At 39.0% G+C, this 19787-nt stretch overlaps 1 protein-coding gene across 1 annotated transcript in view; it reads right to left on the bottom strand.

Moving 5' to 3' along the window:
• The window catches only part of MARCH11 (membrane associated ring-CH-type finger 11), a 97440-nt gene that overhangs the window by 12965 nt on the left and 64688 nt on the right, over positions 1–19787 (bottom strand). The window contains exon 3 of the mRNA XM_006907125.2: positions 9795–9987. Coding sequence (XP_006907187.1) covers positions 9795–9987 — 193 coding nt within the window. The remainder of the gene's footprint in view (positions 1–9794; positions 9988–19787) is intronic.

The following is a 19787-nucleotide window of genomic DNA, read 5'->3' as shown; positions in this document are numbered from 1 at the left end:
ACTCCCGCCCATCTCAGCCGAATCACTTTCGCTGGCAGACACGGGTTTAAACTACCAGATATTAATCTCCAGCTCAAATTTCTATCCTGAGCTCCAGACTCCTAAATCCAGCTGCCTACTGGCCCAATCTGCTTACATTCCCCAGAAATTCTGCAAAAAGAAAACGTTCAAAAGGAACTTATCCTTCTTAGCGCCTACCAGCCTCTGTGAATCACCTCTGATGGCCCCCTACGTTACTCCTCGACCCCTTCCCCACCTCAGCTGAACCAACTGTCACCTTACGATTGACCTCCTTTAATATTCTAACATTCTAGCCGCTGACCCCTCTCCCCAGTCTTGATGCAGGACTGGATCACCCCTGGATTACTATAATATCTTTACTTTCCCCAGGGTGGCCCTCCCTGTCTCCCTCTCCCCTTCAATATCCCCTGTCTATCAAGGCTCTTTCCTCAGTATCAAGCTAACCAATCACTGCAGCGACGACCCTTAGGGGCTCTCCGAGCTTTCACACTTCGGTCCCACTCCCAAGCTCCACCGCAGGGGCCTTCCAGATGATCAGGCCTTATTTTCTCACTGCTACTCTCCAACAAGCATCTCTTGTTCTTGCCATACCAAATGACACATGCTTCCTTAAAAATATTACATGCTTTTATGTGTTGACAGGTCCAAGCAGTTGCCTCTCTCTGGCCCGCCTGCTCTTCTTGAAAATTCCGCTCGAGATTTCATCCTCCCAGACTTTGCTGATCCCGAGCATGATTAACCTTCTCTCATCTTCCTTCACGTATATTTATTTATCTCCTTGATCTTTCCATGAAGTAAACGAATTGCTTATTTCCCTCTCTCCAGCAGCTGGAGAGCAGGGAGCATGTTGCATTCCAGGGCTAGACAAACTTTTTCTGCAAAGGGTCAGTCAGACAGTAAATATCTTAAGGCTATGTGACATTACGGTCTCTCAAAGCTTGCAGCTACTCACTGACGACACCTAAATGGAAATGTCTGTATCCCAATAAAACTTTATTTATGGGCACTAAAATTTATACTTGATATAATTTTCATATGTCACAGAATAATATTCTTCTTTTGATGTTTTTCAGTGCTTTCAAAATGCAAAAACTACTCTTAGGTCATGGGCTATACAAGAACATCCCTATGCTATTTATATCTTCATCCTGCACCCGAGGCTTTGGACGCAATAAATACTCAATGACTGACACCTCTTTAGCTAAACGGCCTCAAATTGAGAGAGATGGCTGAAAGAGTCACACTATTTCTTACGCAGGAGATGGAAGTCAACAATAACAATATATTTGGTCTGTTGCTCTGTTAATTATGCCAACGTTTCTCTGAAAGGTTTTTTCAAGGTCAGATGAAAGAAAAGTGTTGGGTTGGGTTTTCTCTCCTGAGGAAGCCTGAAGAGTTAATTAGCTTTGAGAGTGGATTTCAGGCACAGCATGAAGGACAAGTAGCAGAAACAAGTTTCCTTATTTTATTCCTGGGGCTTTAAAGGCAGCAATATCAGGAATAACTAACTATGTTAATCATCGTTAGAGAAACTGGTAAACATCAGTATGATGAAGGCTCAGAGAGCCTATAATCTGCACCTCCAGAGTAAAGAGATTATGAGGGGCTACTTCCCAGAACACATAAAGGATAAACATTTGTTTTTCCTTTAATAATCTTGAATTACAAAGGGCTACTCTGCCTCTCTCCCCAAGGAGCCTGCAGCATGTGCTCAGAAATTAGAATGTAAAGGACCTGAGGCTGGGGCTGGTGTTGGAGGACAGACTCTTGCTTGCAGTTTGTGTTGATGGAGGAGCATCAGACTCTTCTAAATGAAGTTGTGGCATTTCCTGGGGGCATGAAGCACGCTAAGATATTCTGAAATTAGTAAATAATGACCTGTGCTTATGAAGAAATGATTCCTAACAAGGTAGCACTCTAGTAAGAGTCATGGCTGCAGGGGTGGCAGATACCTCGCAATGCGGTCCTAGGGCTGGGAGGAACTTTGAGGGACACCCAGCTGGGCAAAGCTCTCCTAAGAAGCCAAATCGTGGTGCTTGAACTAGGGACGTAGGTCCCCAGGCAAATTATAGATCAGGAAATGGAAGTATTTCTTGGAGCAGAGGTGGCTGACAGTCTTCTTATATAGAGAGGGAAATCGAGATATTAAGATTCAACAAGGCGGTACTGGGTGAATCAACGTTTCTCATTATTTTGCCCAACGATGTTGAAGTCGAGCTTCTTTTTCCATAAGCCTATGATTCATACAGACTAATCCACATTAGCACTTCCTGTGAAACTCAGAATGAGACAACAGCAACACCTCCTACAATCTGCCTTCTGTAACTCAAAGCGAGATCCTGGGCACCTAGGCAGCACCCCACTCTGTGGCTGAATGCTGACCTACCGACATTCAGAGCTGTTTTCCTGAGTGAGCCGGCAGCTCATATCCCAGACTCGGTTAATGGGGTGGGAGGCGATGAAATGGGATGGAAAGTTGGATCTGGGCTCCCAGTGTTTTGTGATGAAGAAAAAGAAAAAAAAAAAGTGTATATACAGATTTGAAGTCTTAGGGATCAGACTTGCTGACAGTTTTGAATGGGGTGGGGCAAGTGTGTGGGGTGGGAGTGGCTGACAGCCATCATCTCCACTCCCCACAGAGAAAGCATCTTTATGGGGGAGGTGGCCCACAGATCTCACGGGACTCTGTGGTTCTGGCCATCCTTAGGCAGGGACAGGAAAGCGCTTATCCCATCAGACATCCACGACATCCGCAAACCCCTCCACGCAGACCGGTGCCTGCGCAGGCCCTAAAGACCACAGTAACGGGAGTGTTTTCTTGGTGATTTTTCGTTTTCAGTTGAACTATTTGATAATTTTATAATTGTCTTGTAGATAAATATAAGATTTTTGCAGCTTCAAAAATGCCACCGCTCTACAATGACCCACGGGAGATACATTTTGCAACCCTTGGCAAGCCGTGCTCTTTCGAGCACATTCATCTACGCAGTTGGTCACCCCTGTGGCTACGTAAGAACTCTCCTGCGTGCTCCAAGAACCTCAGTGTTTTTCTGCTTTATATTACCGCATGTTTCAATTCCAACGCTAATTTCTAACTCTTTCAGTAAATAAGGTTTTTTTCCTAAAATACTTTAAGAAATATTGTCGCCTTCTGAATCATGCTAAAAAGTGCCAGAGAGCATGGGAAATTTTAAACAGGAGAGTCTAAAAGTCATTTATAATTTCCTTGGAATACATTAGAAATTTCTTTTCCTTGGTTGATTTACTTTCTTAATTCTGCTTTGTCTATGCTAATTGCTTTATACTTGTTGAAAGCGAGCCATAGGAAGGAAGATGACTTGAAAGCACTATTTTGGCATTAAATAGAGGACAGGTCACCTTTGATTATTTTGAAATTATCTGTCAAACTGCCTCACCTTTCTTCTTAGCATATCAAAGGATTAGAGAGTGCACGTTTTAAATTTCTTGTCAATAAAATATTAAATTTTGTGTTCTTTTTAGCTACATTGCCCAAAGGAAAAAAAAAAAAAAGAGCTAGATGAAGCATTATCAAAAGCAAGAGAGAAATATTACCTTGGCTTTTAAAAATGTAAACACATGTCTAATATCATCAGTCTAAGACCATAAGAATATGTGGTATTTATTTATTGTTCTGAAGTTCTATAATGAAATGTGAATAAAAGTTACCAACTGGGAACCGTAAATAGGTTTCTTGTATGTGATCAAGTTGCTTTAGCCAGATATATTACCAGCTACAAAAAAAAAAGGCAGATTTTTAAATGGGCTATAATAATGGTGATAAAATTTACATAAATTTTTGTAAAAAATTATTTAGATTCCAATTGTAGGAGAATAAAACTATGTTGTAGCATACGGCATTTCTGCAGAAGGGGACTTTTTTTCAGTACTGATTATAATTGGTAAAATAAGGAGACGATATTTTGATCTGCTCCTTATTCTAGTATATTTCAGGTTATTTTCCAAAATTCCCTAATTTCTGCAGTTTTCAAAAGCAAGACAGTATAAACAACCATTTTATATTTTATTTCATTATGTCAGAAGAGCCCTGAGAAATATTTTTGGTTTCTGATGGGAACATCTCTGTGTGTGTGTGTGTGTGTGTGTGTGTGTGTGTGTGTGTCCGTGTGTCCGTGTCCTCCATCGTCCATGCTTGGGCTTTAATTTGAGAAACAGAATAATATGGAGGACGAGCAATAATAGAATCAGTACTGTAGCCAGCAAGCCAAGTAACAAAGAAAAGCAATTTTTCTTAAAGCAATTTCAGGGAGCACTTTCTACACAGGAAAAAAAAAAAAAAAGACAAATTGAGGCATGAACTACCCTCAGTGTTAACAGAAAAAGAGAAAAAACTGGCCCCAGAGATACTGGATGGGCCGGAGAATGCAGGGTTTTTGAGAGACAATGATTTTTTTTTATCTCAATCACCCCTGCTGGATTTCATTTTTCAGAAAGAATAACTGGAGTGTTTACAGCAAAGATCATCATCCTGAGACCCTGCACATCACATCTGGCATCCAGAAAGACAGCGGGCAGGACAGCTGTGTGTTCGCATGGCCCGGTGTGGCCGCTCTTATTTTCTTAAATAAAATCGCCCCACAGACCTGAGTCGTTATAGACCGGATTTTAATAAAACCACTCTAAAGGTGTTAAATATAGTTCAAACTCCCAATTACAATATCAAAACACGATATCCATGTTTGTCCAATGTGGGAAAACTAAAACTCTCGTATATTTGGGGGGTGTAAATTGGTAAAGGCTTTTTAGGGTGCAAAATGTAACACGTGTTTATTTATTACTCCAACCAGACTCCCCGCTTCTCAGACTCTTGCCTACATAAATATATAAAGGGATGTCTTTTGCAACTTTGTTCCTAAAGGCAAAAATTGGTAAAACCTAAATATCCATCAGTAGAACGAAGTTTAAGTAAATCGTGTTTATCTGCTCTAAAGGGGAAAGGGCTCTAGATCATGTTGTTGAATGAAGACGATTTGCTCAACAATCTGAACAGTGATGACCCTGCTTATATAAAAATAAAATACACAAATGTTTTGGTACCCGGATGCATGTTAACTTAATGAAAAAACCACCTGGAGGATACGCATCAAAATGTTAAGACGGGACATTTCTGCAAATGGAGTGACATACCAGAAGGAGCAGAGTGAGTAAAATGGTCTTTTTAAATTTTATATCTGTCACAATTATAAATACAAAAGGTGTTGTTTTTTTTTTAACTTGAATATGTATCTATTTATGTGGATGATTAAGAAAAACGTTTAAAAGAACAAAAGTAATCCAAGTTTTGAAATTTTATAACCAAACGCAGTTCCTTCCCTTAGTATCTCAGGGAAGATCAAGACATTTTCCAGATGCGGATCTGGCACTACTTTATAGTGTTAATGAGATTAAGTATAAGCACTGCCATCTCTGTTCCGGGAACCCCACTAACATAACAGGGTTTTAGTTTTAGTTTGTTGCTTCTACAAGAAACTGAACTCACCTCTATTCTACCAGACACTAAAGTGACTTGGTACCTGTCCCCGCTTTTTAGATGCAAGTTAATCGAATGACTTCCTCTCCTATGGCCATCTCTTAATCCCTCAGTCTTTTAGTCATTAATGAACACATTCCTCTTGTGGCCCAAACTTCCTTGGAATCACACGACCAGTGGCCAGGAGAGCCTTCTGTTTTCTCAGTGTGCAAAGGAAGGAGATAAGAGCCGGATCCCGTGCCAGACGCCTTCTGCTGTGCGTTTGCTCTTCATTTCTGAGTCTGGCAACCTTTGTCCACTGTGCACATCTTCTTAGGAGAGAGCCAAGATGAGCCTGCTTTGGTAATTACTTCTCCCAAATTTTTGCCCCTGGGCTACAACACCTCGGTGATTTAAATCCTTTCTATTAGTTTTCCTGGTGCACAACCACGGTCTGAATGCCAACTAGTTCAGTATTTAAAAAGAGCTCCCCAAATAGAAAGTTTCATCTCTTTGGACTTCCATTTCCTTAAGACATGTCTCCTTCTACGGCTCTCGTGTCTACCTCTTGACTACCTCTCTCTCACTTTTAACACACCTCCTTCTCCTAATCCTCTTGAACTCATCTTCACTTTATCCATCACTTGCGGAACAGTTTCTTTATCATGTAGGAAACACAATCTATTTATATCGACAAGGTGAAACTTGTTAATCAAGTCTTTACCTACTTACAATCCCATCATCTAGAAATCTGTCCCATAGGGTAGCCAACTAGCTACCCTATGTGGCCATTTAAGTTAAATTTAAACTAACGTAAATAAAATTAAGTTTAAAATTCAGTTTCTCATTCTCACTAACCACATTTCAAGTGCTTAATAGCCAAAGGCAGCCAGCGTCTATGGTCTGGACAGCACAGATATACATTATTATCATTGCAGAAAGTTCTATTGGACAGCCTTGGTTTAGGTATTTCAACTACAATAATACCTAGATCCTTGGGAGATTTCAAAACTTTAACAGCAAGAAGAAACTGGATCTTGGGAAAGCAGAAAATGCATTAATTAATAATGAATGAAACAAATTCACTGTATCTACAAATAAGTATATAAATTTCCCCAAGTAAATAAATTTTCTATAAATCTTGACATTGCAATTTAACAACCCAGTAATAATCTCTTTATAAACATTACATACACTGGCTGGATTATAACACTTTCTTTTTTTGATTCTGGAATAATCTATAGGTTTTCAGAATTATTCTTTAAAAAAGAACATTGATGAAGCTGCCAACGCGCTCCTTCTCATTTAGGTATAAACAAATTTGAAAGGCTTGGATGAACAGGAATGTAGGAATGTTTCCAAATTAGTGTAAAGCCCTTCGAATGGTGAGCCAACCGTACATCCTCCACAGGTGACAAGGGGGCTGTCTCCCCACTTGCCAAGCACCTATTCATCTGTGAGCCTGCTTGGCTCTCAATGCCTCATGAAATCTGCCTGAAACAGTCCCCTTCCTGCATATAACACTCCAGCATTAACCTCTCCCTGCTTTGTCCAACGACCTTCTCCTGTGCAGACTTCTATAACTGTGCACATCCCACTGTATTCTAGTTACCTACTTACATGTCTGTCTTCCTCGCATGGTTGGAAGCTCCTTGGGGGCAGGAAAGTGACCAACTCTTATTTGTATTCCCAGCACCTAGCACTGTGTCTAACACATAGAAAGTTCTCAATAAATATTTGTTGGATTGAGCTGAGCAAATTGAACTCAAGGCTATAGTCCTGGTTTTCATTCTACTCTGACTCAAAGTCTTGCTGTCAGGTATTTGAAGTGTAATTAGTGTAATTTGCTTTGTCACTATCTACATTTAATTAGGAGACATTTGAATTAATTTGAAAAGTTAGCAGGAGCTATTACAAGGCTATGATCCATTTGGCTGTTGGTAGGTAGCCTAACTGTATTTGCTTTCTTGGCAATAGTAGTCTCCTAATTCCTTGGGGGAAAAAATAGGATTTTTCTTTTGGCTCAAACAGACTAATGAATGAGATTTCCAAGTGAAAAAAATCAACGATTTTGTTCAATCTGAATTCTCCAATATTTTTCAAAATATACAAATAAATCATTGAATGAGATTCGGATTTGATGAGCCAAAAGACAATGGAAAGTATTGTCAATATTTAAAATTCAGACAAATTGTCTAAGTGTCGCCAAGAAAATGTCAGTTGATTTCTGTGCCTAAGAAACTTGACTTATAAAATGGGTAAACACTCAGACTTCAAAAGGGAATCCCAAATATGTCATATATTGTCAAAAGATCATTAATTCATAGGGATGTGATTTTAAAAGCAGAATTCCAATAATCTTGACTAAAAGTCTTGTATTAGCAATCCAAATATGAGATATAATAACTCAACACTAGATGCAAACTGTGAAATTTGGGAAAATGATTTCCTAACCAGGAAACGAAGGGCCCTTTTAGTGTTATGATAATATCAAGAAAGTCAACTGGAATTTTTTCTCCTCTAGGAGCCTAATGGTTCCTTTGATATCAGTGGAATACCACATTTTATAACAATTATGTTGAGGGACAGAATGAACACTATCTCTAAATTTATTAAGGGATTTATAGAACAATTTTGTGATTCTTCTTTATTTAGAGCACCACCCTACAGATTACATTTGTACAGAGATTCAGAATTTCCAAATGCTTACATATGCATTATTGCATTTAATGCAAATTGTTCGTAGACATGATTAGCCCAATTATTCAAGCAACATCTGCTCGGTTTACATACTATTTATGAAATTTCCCTCCCTTCTTTTTTTTTCCTTTCCGGACTGAAATTTGATCATTTTCTTTCTTATTAGTCTTGTACTAACGACAAAAGAGGACAGAAGATAAGGAGGGGAAATTCAAGCTGATCATATTTTAAAACTTATAGAGTTCTTTTAGGGAAAAAAATGACTGTGAATATTAAAACTGCGAGCTAAATTAAGGCTCTAGTGAATAGAGACATTAATTTAAGTGATTTAAATTATTTCAATGTTTGTGGTTTAATACACTTAATCTACGACTTATAATGAATAACATCATTTTATAATTATTATTTCTTTTATTTAGGACTGTGAGCTCGGATGATTATTCCCATTATTTCTGGTGAGAAAACAGGAATATGGAGAGACAAGGTCGATCTGTCCAAGCTGAGGTCAGGATTAGTGGCTAAGTCATCTGATCCCAGTTGATCATCCCATCCCCGAAATGAGCGTTTCTCAAGCTTTGGCTGTGTCAGTGCCTGGAGGTCTTGTAAAACACAGATGGCTGGGGCTCAAGTTTCTGATTCTGCAGGTCCAGGGTGGGGCCTGAGAATGTGGATTTCTTTAAAAAGGTGCTGCAGACGCTGCTGCTGCCACGGGTGGTCTGGGACCCCACTTTGAGAAACACTGCTTTAAGCCAGGGCTGCCCCCCTCAGCTCGTTGTACATCCCACTAAGCTGTAAACCACATCGCAGCAGAGGGAGTCTCCTCGATAGTGTTGACCCTCTCCATCCCTGCTCCCACTGCCAACTGGTCACCATCCCAGGGCCTGTGCATACCTTGTACTTGTATACACCACAAGAACACTGCCTGAATGAATCGGCTTCCATTTCCCCATGGTGTTAGAAAAACAACAGATAGGTCAAGTAAAACATGTAAGTAATCTTTTTTTGTAGGGTCCATTAGGTTAAGATGTTTGATTCTTTTTTTCTCTTCTAAGCCACTGAATTTAATAAGTGAGACAAAGAGGGACAGGACAGCAAGGAAAACTGTCGCCAAGTCCCAAGCCGTCCAAGGAGCCCTTTATGCCCTTGAGGAATCTGAGTCCCCATGACATAATGTTAAGACCCCCACGTATGGGTATTCTCCCCAAACTCGCAATATCACCATTGGCATCAGCCAATACTATCCCAGCTTTGTGAAGGGGGACTAATTTGTCCTTATTCCTTAGAAATAGGTGACAGTCCTTAGCATCGCCCACTCCAAATCACTTCTGCAACTCCTTCCTTTGGTCACAAAACGTGTCACTTTAAGTGGGCATAATCCTGTTAATTGTTTTCAGAATACTTGGGGAACACAGATCCTATGCTTTTTGAGAAAAGTGGCCAGACTGTGATGCCCCACAGTTAATTAACTGGAGAACGAAGATCATGCGAACCACGACAGTCTGTGTTACATCCCACTGGGGAAAACATAATAGCTGCAAGAAATGCATTACTGGCAGTCGGTTAATGTTCAACATCACGGTCTTACCTATGCACACTAGATCCATAAAACCATACATTCCATAGCAGATCTGAAAAAGGATGTCCTTCCTCTGCCACACTGCATAGGGGCTGAAGGCTGACCAGAGGAGCCAGGTCACACTCGCTATTAAGAACAGGGATCCTAGGATTACAGCAATCATCTGAACTTTCTCAACCAGTGTTATAGAAATGCTTTGCCACTAAAAGAAAAACAGAGGCATGTAAGAAAAAGGTGCTGTGTATAAATTTAAAAGGAAAAAAAGAAAACATTTCAGCCCCATGTTTCTCTTCATAATGTTAGACCCCTTTCAATCTGATCGGCCCCCAAATGAGTTTTTTCCATTTCATCCAGGCTATACAAAAGAGACAAGCAGATAAAGATTAATGAGTTGCCTTAACTTCATTATTCTCAGTGATTCACCATTCTGCAAGTTTAATCTGGTTTTGCTCCAGATAACAGTATTGAGTGTGAATGGCTGAGGAATATTTAGTACCTGAGGATCACATTATCATCTTTCACGCATGCATGAAATTAAAAACACTCCGAAGAAACACGGTGAGGTCTCCTCTATTTGGAAATTTATTTTGCTCTTAACGTATCTGGCTACTGCAAAAAATGGAATTTCTTGTTTTTGTGGAAAAATGTAATAAGCAAATCAGTTATGTAAGAACATCAGTGAAAAGTTATTTAAGATAAAACACTAGAATCATTATAAGGGAACTATAAAATTGTATATTATCTGTTATTGGTGCATTTCATGTACTCACATATTACTGACTTTTAATTACTTATAGGGTAATCCATGAAGCCATTTTTGTCAAGATTTAGAATTTGTATGCAAATGGAGTACCTTTAAAACTCAAACTGTATAAAAGACACACTATTCAATTGGGAAGGAAATCCGAGAGGATTTACAGTATAAATGTTCAAAAATCTTTCAAGAGTGTTATCAACTTGAGCTAAATTAATTAAGTCATCTTCTCGCTTTCGCATAATTGAGACAGAAGCAAAACTAAAATTGCTGTTATGGCTTGCCAGTAAACAGTGAAACGCAAAACAACCTGTACGTCCTCATTCTGTGCGAAGAGCCCTGTTGCACCATATGGCTTGTCAAAAGAATTCCTCAACGGTTTAAATAACCTTTAAAAACAACTGTGCTTAAACAATCAGCATCCACGAGGTGCATCTGGTATTTTCTTAAACTCTTTTTACTTACCTTAAGTGTGATTATGTGCATTCCCAAGGCAAGTCACAACTTCGCCCGCCCCCCTGACTGTCTCTTTCAGCCTAAGTAATTCACATAAAATATTTAGGTATGCATTTGACCATGCGTATCCATGAATACTCTTAAATTTTACATCAACTGAAGATTTGATATCAAAGTGCATCTGAAATATTTTGTTCTTTAAAGTCATTTACATTATTTTTCTTTTAAAAAACAGAACCAAATGACAAAGGTGGGTGGAGGTCTATAAGATAGATATTTCTAATTATTTCAATGTGAAGATTCATTTATGGAAAAATGGTTCTTGCTTTTACAGTTCTGGATGAATCATAATTAAACTAGTCAATATTATTTTATCATTACAAATCAGTCGGTGCTGTATTTCAAGCATGTATTTGAAGTTGTCTTTTCTCTAACTTCCTGGCATAATTTTAAACACATTAATTTCAAAGTGCCGGACATGTGAATTTTAACCCATTTTAAATGTGATGTCACCAAACAAGTGTGAAGTGTCAATGTCCGTTGTTTTTTAGTTTTGATCTGCGTTAAATACAACTATGTGGCAAGCAACATAGAAACCCGCTTCCAACTGGCAACTGGCATACATCACATCCTAGATGGGCACTACCAGGTCTATAGGCATTAGGTTACCCTTTATCGATTTATTAACCACATCAGATAGATGGAAACAAATCATACTTTTAGATCCATGAGGCAAAGGTGTCCAACGTGTGTGTGTGTGTGTGTGTGTGTGTGTGTGTGTGTGTGTGTGTGTGTGTTGATTTTCACCTCAAATGTGTAGGCCACATGTTTTAAAATGCATATGCCTGAATCACAAGAGTCTCCAGTAATCAAAGATGAGTAAAGAGGATTCACCAAGAATAATCTTTACTGAAATCTGTTTTCTTTCTGCCAGTAATCTTTTTTGTTCCAAATTCATTACATATTTTTAGTGGAGTTAAATTTGGACATCTCATTAGTGTATGGTTAATTATATTCAGCTTCAATTAGGCTTACTAATTAATTGATCCGAGACTACCTTTCAGAAACAACGTGGTAGCCATAGACTCTACTAGACACTCATATTTGGGTGAACTGGTGGGGTTGGCTTTACACGGCTGTGGTAACTCCTTTGACACAGGAAATTGTGGTGGCTGTCATCTCAGAGTCAGCATGACTGCAAGGAGTGGAAGGCCATGCTCAGGTGGCAGGCTGCTGGCACATGAGGCTTAGCTATTCCTTAGCAGCAAAGGTGAATGATTAAAGGGACAGACTTACTAGAATAAGGAACAATGATGCTTCACATTTGTTTGGTGATACCAAATTTAAAATGGTTTAAAATTCAAATACCTGGCAATTTGGAATTAAAGTGTTCAAAATTATGCCAGGAAGCTGGGGGGCGGAAAGAACAACTCTTGACTACAGTACATTGGGAAGCTTAATTATTGACAATTATCATAGCTATTACTTTTCATCATGGATATGAGAATTTAAGATTTTTGAGGCTTATTTTTAAGGAATAAACTTCAAATCTGTAATGAGCTCACTGAAATTTTTCATTTTATACCTCTTCGCTAATAACGCAGATCTACCTGAAAGTCTGTGATGGTCTGTCTTCCTTTAACCGATGAATCAAAATAGTGCTTAAAATTAGCACTATTTCACTGAATGGCTAATAGGAGCAAACCATTACTGAAACCAAAATGATTAAACCAATTATGAACACAGGCATTTCCCTTTGAACACCAACATTATCTTGGTAATTTCTTTGTCCACTGTATGCTGCTCTTTCTTATTTTTGCCATTATGTGCAAAAAGCGGGGTCATTCACATTCTTCCCACAGGAAAAATAATGCTGCATCCCACCACAAGGAAACATCATCCAGAATCCTTGCGCTGGGAGGCACACGTTACCTACAGGCTCAGCCTCAACAAGCTGTGCTAATGGACCATTAGCTTGGACAATAAAAATAGAAGATGAGTCTCCTGGGCTTCTCTCTCTACCCCAGTGGTCTCCGAAGCCTGGATTTCAGTTTGTAAGACAATTCTGAATCTTAAACAAAATTTGTCAACTTTTCTCCTCTAAAACCCGATATATATGTTATGTATATACACTTTTCTCTTTGGATTTTTTTGTTTGTTTGTTTGTTTAGGTGAGACAACCCTTGGTTGACCTCACAGAATGCAAGGACCTTGTCAGCTTACAATCCCTTATTTTTTATTTTTTACACCTACAGCATCCAGTCTTCCTAGCTGGTCTCCCATCTAAGTACCAACCACGCCCGACCCTGCTTAGCTTCCTATATTAGACGGGATCAGGCTTGTTCAGGGTGGCATGGCCGTAGACTACACTTTTCTCACCTAAATTTCTTCCCAAAATTGGAAAGGGAAGTAACAGAACAATACCTAGATTGGCTCTAAATAACTGCTATTTTTTTTCTTTCTTTCCTTAGCATTTGAGTATGTGTCGACACTTTCATATTCCTGAAAAAGCTGTTCACATCTATACAAACTATGGGACCTATTGTTTCTAGCAAAAGTGGAACCCATTAGCTCCTCTTTTGGCAGTCCATCCTCATTTAGTGAACTGGAAGTAACTTAATAATCATAGCCTCTATTTATCTGGGGCTAATATGCGCCAAGCACTTTTCTAAGATGTTACACTATTAACTAATTTTACCCTCATGACAATTCATTTAGGGAGGTACTTTTATAATCCCCATTTCGTAAACAAGTCAACTGAATCAGAAAGAAGGAAGGGAGGGAGAGAAGGAGGGAGGCAGGGAGGGAGAAGGGAGGAAGGAGGAAAGAGGCAGGGAGGAGACAGTAGGTACATCCCACAATTTTGTTTCATTTGACTTCTTTGCGTTCCCACAAATGCCACGTACTTTTTACTTTGGCCCCTCTCCGCCTTTGAGTGGGTTCCTTCCTCAGCATGCAATGCCCTCCTCCCCTTTCTTCACTTGATGAAATCTCTCATCCATCCACAACTGACTCTAATGTCATCTAAACCCATCTCCCTCGTGCCATGCCTCTTCTTAAGCAGAATCCCTCATTCTAAACTCCACAACTCACTGTTTATACTTTCTGTTTAGTGCAGATTTCCTTCTCACTTGGATCCCAGACAGGTGTTTATCTCTCTATTGTTCGGGGACTGCAGGTTTCATAACAGCAGAAGCTGAATCTCATCTCCCCGTATGTTCACCAAATAACTGAACACACTGTTGGGGCCCAGGGCAGGCTACGCCATAATATCCCACAATGGCATATTGATTACTTTGAATTAAAGTTACTTGACAAGGAGCCAGTGCCAGACACACTGGCCCTCCCTTGCTTTGAATGCAGGATATAAATCTCCCCTGCAAAAGGTGCCCTACTTGCTCTGAAGAGCGATGGGGGCAGGGGAGGAGGTTCCTAAGAGAGGCACTCCTATCACTAGAGTTAAGGAATCTAGGGCCAAAAAGCTTACATAAACAAAACTTGTTACTCCTTTACTACCCAAGCCCAAACTTTAATTAGATTCCTCATTAACGAACACCCAAATTTAAGGATATCTGTCCTGTCGATTCATCACAAATTTACGGCTTCTTTGCCTATAAAAGCTGCTGGCTCATCAATCCGAGAGCATTTATGATCTCCTACATGCACATATTAAACTGGTGTTTCTCCTGTCAATCTAGCCTTTTTTCAATTATATAATTAGTCCACCCATAAGAATTTAAGAAGGGTGGAAGGGGAGAACTCTTCCCCTCCTTGACAAAATCCAGTAAATGCTTTAAATACACAGTATCCTGACTTGGGTTTCCATCATCTCTCTGACTGCCAGATTGACATCCTCTCCATATCTATCATTCTAAAACTGCCTACGAGATGAAGTTCCATCTTTGTCCAAACCACCAGTAAGTAGAGAAGAGAGAAATCAAACTAAGATCTGTTTCGAAAGCCTAAGATTTTTTCTAAAATGCCTTTCTCTCTGTCTGCTCTCAATCCTTCTTTCTGCCTACTTACACTGACACATCCTACATCTGAAAGCAAAAACAAAAGAGACATAATTCCACCTATCTAAAAGGCAATTGTGAGGATGGGGGGAAAGTCGACATATGCAAACTAAATCACAGTACCAACTAAATCTGACCTATAGCTTCCTAAATGGCATTCTCAAATATTTCTTGAGTCTGAAAGTTGCAGTTCGTTAGTGAGTATTAACATAAAGAAGACAATCTCGAGTAATTATATCTCAATTCCTCCTTAATTCTGATGAAGTTTAGAAGGAATTAAATAAACTCACATTGGAAATTATTTAACATTCTCCTTATACACAACTGTTCATAGATGCACCAAGTACGGTTCACCAGTCATAAAAAGATACAATGTACGTCGCCTAGAATTGAGTATCATTTTCTGTTAGGGTCCATGTTATTGTGGCCCTCTTCATGGGAAATTAAATAAGTACCCCAATTATTACTACAGACTTCTGTAAAACCATGGTAAAGTGTTACCCTTACCGATGAGATCTTACTAATCAACACAGGTTTACTATTGCCTTCTGGGAAAAAAAAAAAAAGGATGGAAAAAATGCTAGGAATTTTCCTTAAAGAAATGATAGGAGCCCAAGCCAAGGTAAGACCGAGAGTCTTCCCCTTGTATAAGTCACTTCCAACCAGTAGGATAAGAACTGAAGAAGGCCTCTGGGAAGCTATTTAGAAAGATATACATGTCATTCCGTTGGCGGAAAGAGTTAATGCATCTTCTCTATTTAGAACTCAGTTTTCTCCCTGAAAATAACAAGTGCTCAGAGAGAACAAGGCTGAACTCAGAGAAAGTAGATTCATTCAGTGTGCATTAAATCATTCATTTTAAAATGCTGCTTCATCTTTGTTTTTGCAAGGCAGGCTGACTATGAATCATAAGCTAATAGATTTGTAATATGATGATTTATAATTTGCAGGTGACAGGTGGGATTACTCACAAGTGTCACAGGAGAGAACACCTGCTCTTAAGAAGTGTCCTCTTCAGTAAAATGAATTTAGCTAAAACCTATTTTCAATCATCTTTAGATGATTTTTAAATTGAACCACTAAAGTTGGGATTTGAAATGCTGGCAGAACACAGCTCAATGTGTAATCAATTTGACATGTGGATACAACATTCAGTTAATTACATGCCCATTCTTTAGAGTTGTATTTATAGGCTGCTTAGTAAAAGTGATTTCATGGTTTGGTATGGGTCTTTTCTGCTAGAAAAGTTTCTTCATAAAATTATCAGAGCTGAGATAAATGTCAGATGTAAGGAATTTGCTTTGCTTCTGAAAAAGACAAAATCTAAACAACTCAGAGAAAACAATTAGGAAAACAAAAGTGCTTCTTTAAAATATTAGTAAAATCAATAAAACTTTAGCGAGGCTAACCAAGAAATGAAACAGGAAATACAAGACTGATCCTACAGATAAAAAGAGTCGTAAGTGAAAATTATAAATGATTTTATGCCAATTAATTCAATAACATTGATGAAACAGAAAAATTCTTTGAAAAGCATAATTTACCAAAATTGACTCAAGAAGAAACAGAATGTATGAATAACCCTATAGGAAATAAATTAAATTTTTGTACAAAAGCCTTCCACGAACAAATGAACAGACACCTCCAGGACCAGATGGTTTCACTGGAGAATGTTATCAAATATTTAGAAAATATAATATCAATCTTACATATATTCTTTCAGAAAATAAAGGAGGACAGACCATTTTCTTTCCAGCTCATTTTATGAGGCCCGCATAAGCCTGATACCAAAACTTGACAAAAACATTAAAAGAAAAATTACAGACCAATATTCCCTATGAGCATAGATTTTTTTTAAATCCTCTACAAAATATTAGCAAATCAAATACAGCACTACATAAAGGAGTGGAGTTTATTCTAGGAACACAAGGTACAACATTCAAATATCAATCAATGTAATCGACCTTATTAACAAACTGAAAAAGAAACAGATTTCCTCAATGTATGTGGTAAAATTATATGATAAACAACAATCATGATGAAAACTAGGAACAGAAAAAAAACTTAACCTGAAAATAGTGTCTACAAAACACTTCAAGCTAAAACAATACTTATGGTGAAAAAAAAAAGGAAAGAATGCTTCTCCACCCAACCCCAAATCAGGAACCAGGCAAAGATATTAGCCTTATTGCTTCTATTCAATATTGAACTGAACGTTCTAATCAATAGAATAGGCAAGAGAAAAAAAGATAGGATTAAAGATTGTAAAGGAAGAAGTGTAAAACTGTCTCTATTTACAGAAAATATAATTATCTATGTAGAAAACCTTAAGGAATCAACGAGAAAACCTACTAAAATTCGAGTTAATTTAGCAGAGCCTATAAATACAAGGTCAATAAACAAAGATCAATTGTATTTAAATACCAGCAGCAAAAAGTTGAGGGAAAAAATTACAAAAACGATACTTTAAAAACACCAGAGATCAGAAATTACATAGGACTAAAATTTTTAAAATAATTGCTAAAAGAAATTAAAGAACTAAATAAATAGCACTTATGGATCAGAACACTGATTATTGTTCGGATAACCATTCTCCCCAAATTTAACTTCTAAACTTAAAATAGAATAAAAATAATATCACAAAAACAAAGCTTTCTTGTTATCATTTACATTTTTGAAAAAGAACCCACTCATTTAGAATGCTCATCAATCAGTTGATGTTAGCAATCTAATTTTAACTCAGCGATTGAAAAAGGAAAATATGTCTAATCGTTGGTCGCAATTCCACAAGATTTAGGCAGGAGAAAAATGCCTTGAACCACTTTCTCATGGGGAACAGTCTTTACTACCGCTCCCTTGGCCGTTGGCAATGCATATCCTTCAAGAGACAGAGCCTTGGCCACAGATGAGTGCTTTGTTTAATTAACATGCCTGGAACTGGATCATGTGACCAATGGAAGTGCAGGGAGGTGATGGGCAGCTCTCTCCACATACTAGAATGCTGTGAGCGGTTCGTGGTGTCGTACGGAACTCAGCACATCAATCAATGTTTTTCCTCTGAGGTTTGAGAAGCCATGTCCCAGGACTACGGAGATGTGCTCAGTATGGTTTGCAGCTCAGAGAGAAGAAACTGAGCACCTCAAGCAGAGGGTCACCTTAAGGTTCCTGCATCCTAGGATTAAAGTAGGAGAGAAATTGTCTTCCCCCAGAAAGGAAGCCCCTGAGGGAAGACGTCTAAGAAGACTTCACTCCAGTACTGAGATTCTTCCCAGCTTTCCCCACGGCAGCCGGGCTCAACTGGGGTGGATGCACAAACAGGCAAGGCTGCCCTTTGACCTCAGATCCAGGAGAACGAAATTCTGGATGAATTGAAACAAAGGTGAAACTGGCCTGAGGCCACCTATAGCAGCAAAGGGACTGAGTATCCAGTTAGGCCAGAGGGATCAGAGCAGGCTGGAAAGTTTGAAAATTCAATTCCAGGAGGCGAGGAAATTAATCCAAAGTGAAGGTTTAGTTACCAAGTGAGAAGCAGGACTGCCAGCGCCCAGCGGCGTGGAGCAGGAGGGACACTCAACACAAGAGGCATCTGTGAATGGCCAGGGACCAGGACACTGAATCCATGAGTGAGATGAGCCTCCCCACTCCCATCCCCCCGCCAAAAAATGCCTGCCCAGCAAAACCTTTCTAGCAAAAGCTGCCCTTTATCCAGACGCCAAGTCTTTGGAGAGAGTCCTCAAGACTATCCTACCTGGCTATCTCCAGAGTCACAAGAAGCAGCAGCTCAAAAGAGGAGAAGGCACAAAGTTTTCTTATAAGGGATGAGTGTCTTTGGTTGAGATCTAACAGAGAAAAATCTCTCAGATGACTGAGTCTTAACAGGAACAACAACTTTACGAACTGACTAACAAGTAGATTAATTTAGTGACTACAGGGTATGGAATCTATGGAAGGAATAGCAAAGATTCTGGATCTCACTTATGAAAAAAGAGTATTTATTCCTCCACTGCTTTCTTCTCATTCTTCTAGAACCATTTATAGCTCATCTCTCATTATAATCAAATTTGTCAAGGGTCTGTTAGTCCAGATTTAACAGTCCAAAAATTAAAATAAAAAGAAATTTTAGCTCCTCAATGTTCAAGAGCTTATATGGCCTCCTTTCCTGTGTTTGCTTGTAACAAAAAGCAGGTGACATCCATTATTTCAAATCAGGGAAATTTGGCCCAAGTGTCAACTGTCTAATATAGTTAGTCTTAGTAACTAGATTTTGCCCCATGTGAATTAAAAGTGTGTGTCTGCACATATAATGCATTTTTGTTTCATTACTCTTCTCAGTATTCGGTATTAATTATGTTTAAACATAGGCTCCCCAGGGGATCGCTAAGTAATTAGTAGGTGGTCATAACTGTACTTAATTGTTTTCTCCACAAGGAGTTGAAAACTACCTTTGCTACAGGAGTTTACTGAAACTCTTGACAGGCTGCTATTGCTTTCAATCTTGCTTTGGGAGCAGAATTTTCAAGGAACGCAACTACCTTCCCATGTAAATACTTCTGTTCATGTTAATCAATCCCTGAGAATTCCCCTGCTGGTCAGAACAGCACCTTGGTCATTGGAGACCATAGCGTGAGGCAGATCACCACGTCTGTGGAATTCATGAAGGCTTTCCGCAAAGTGGTTTTCTTGGGCCATGGGGAGGCAGTATGATGGGCCGGGATGGAGAGCGAGTTAGTCTTCTCATAAGGACCTCAACGTTCTCTATGAAATGGCGTTTGACAT

The sequence above is a fragment of the Pteropus alecto genome, unplaced genomic scaffold, assembly GCF_000325575.1.
Source record: "Pteropus alecto unplaced genomic scaffold, ASM32557v1 scaffold152, whole genome shotgun sequence".
In the NCBI taxonomy this organism is placed as follows: Eukaryota; Metazoa; Chordata; class Mammalia; order Chiroptera; family Pteropodidae; genus Pteropus; species Pteropus alecto.
The sequence above is the reverse complement of the archived record's forward strand: the minus strand, read 5'-3'. Positions and strand labels throughout refer to the sequence as shown.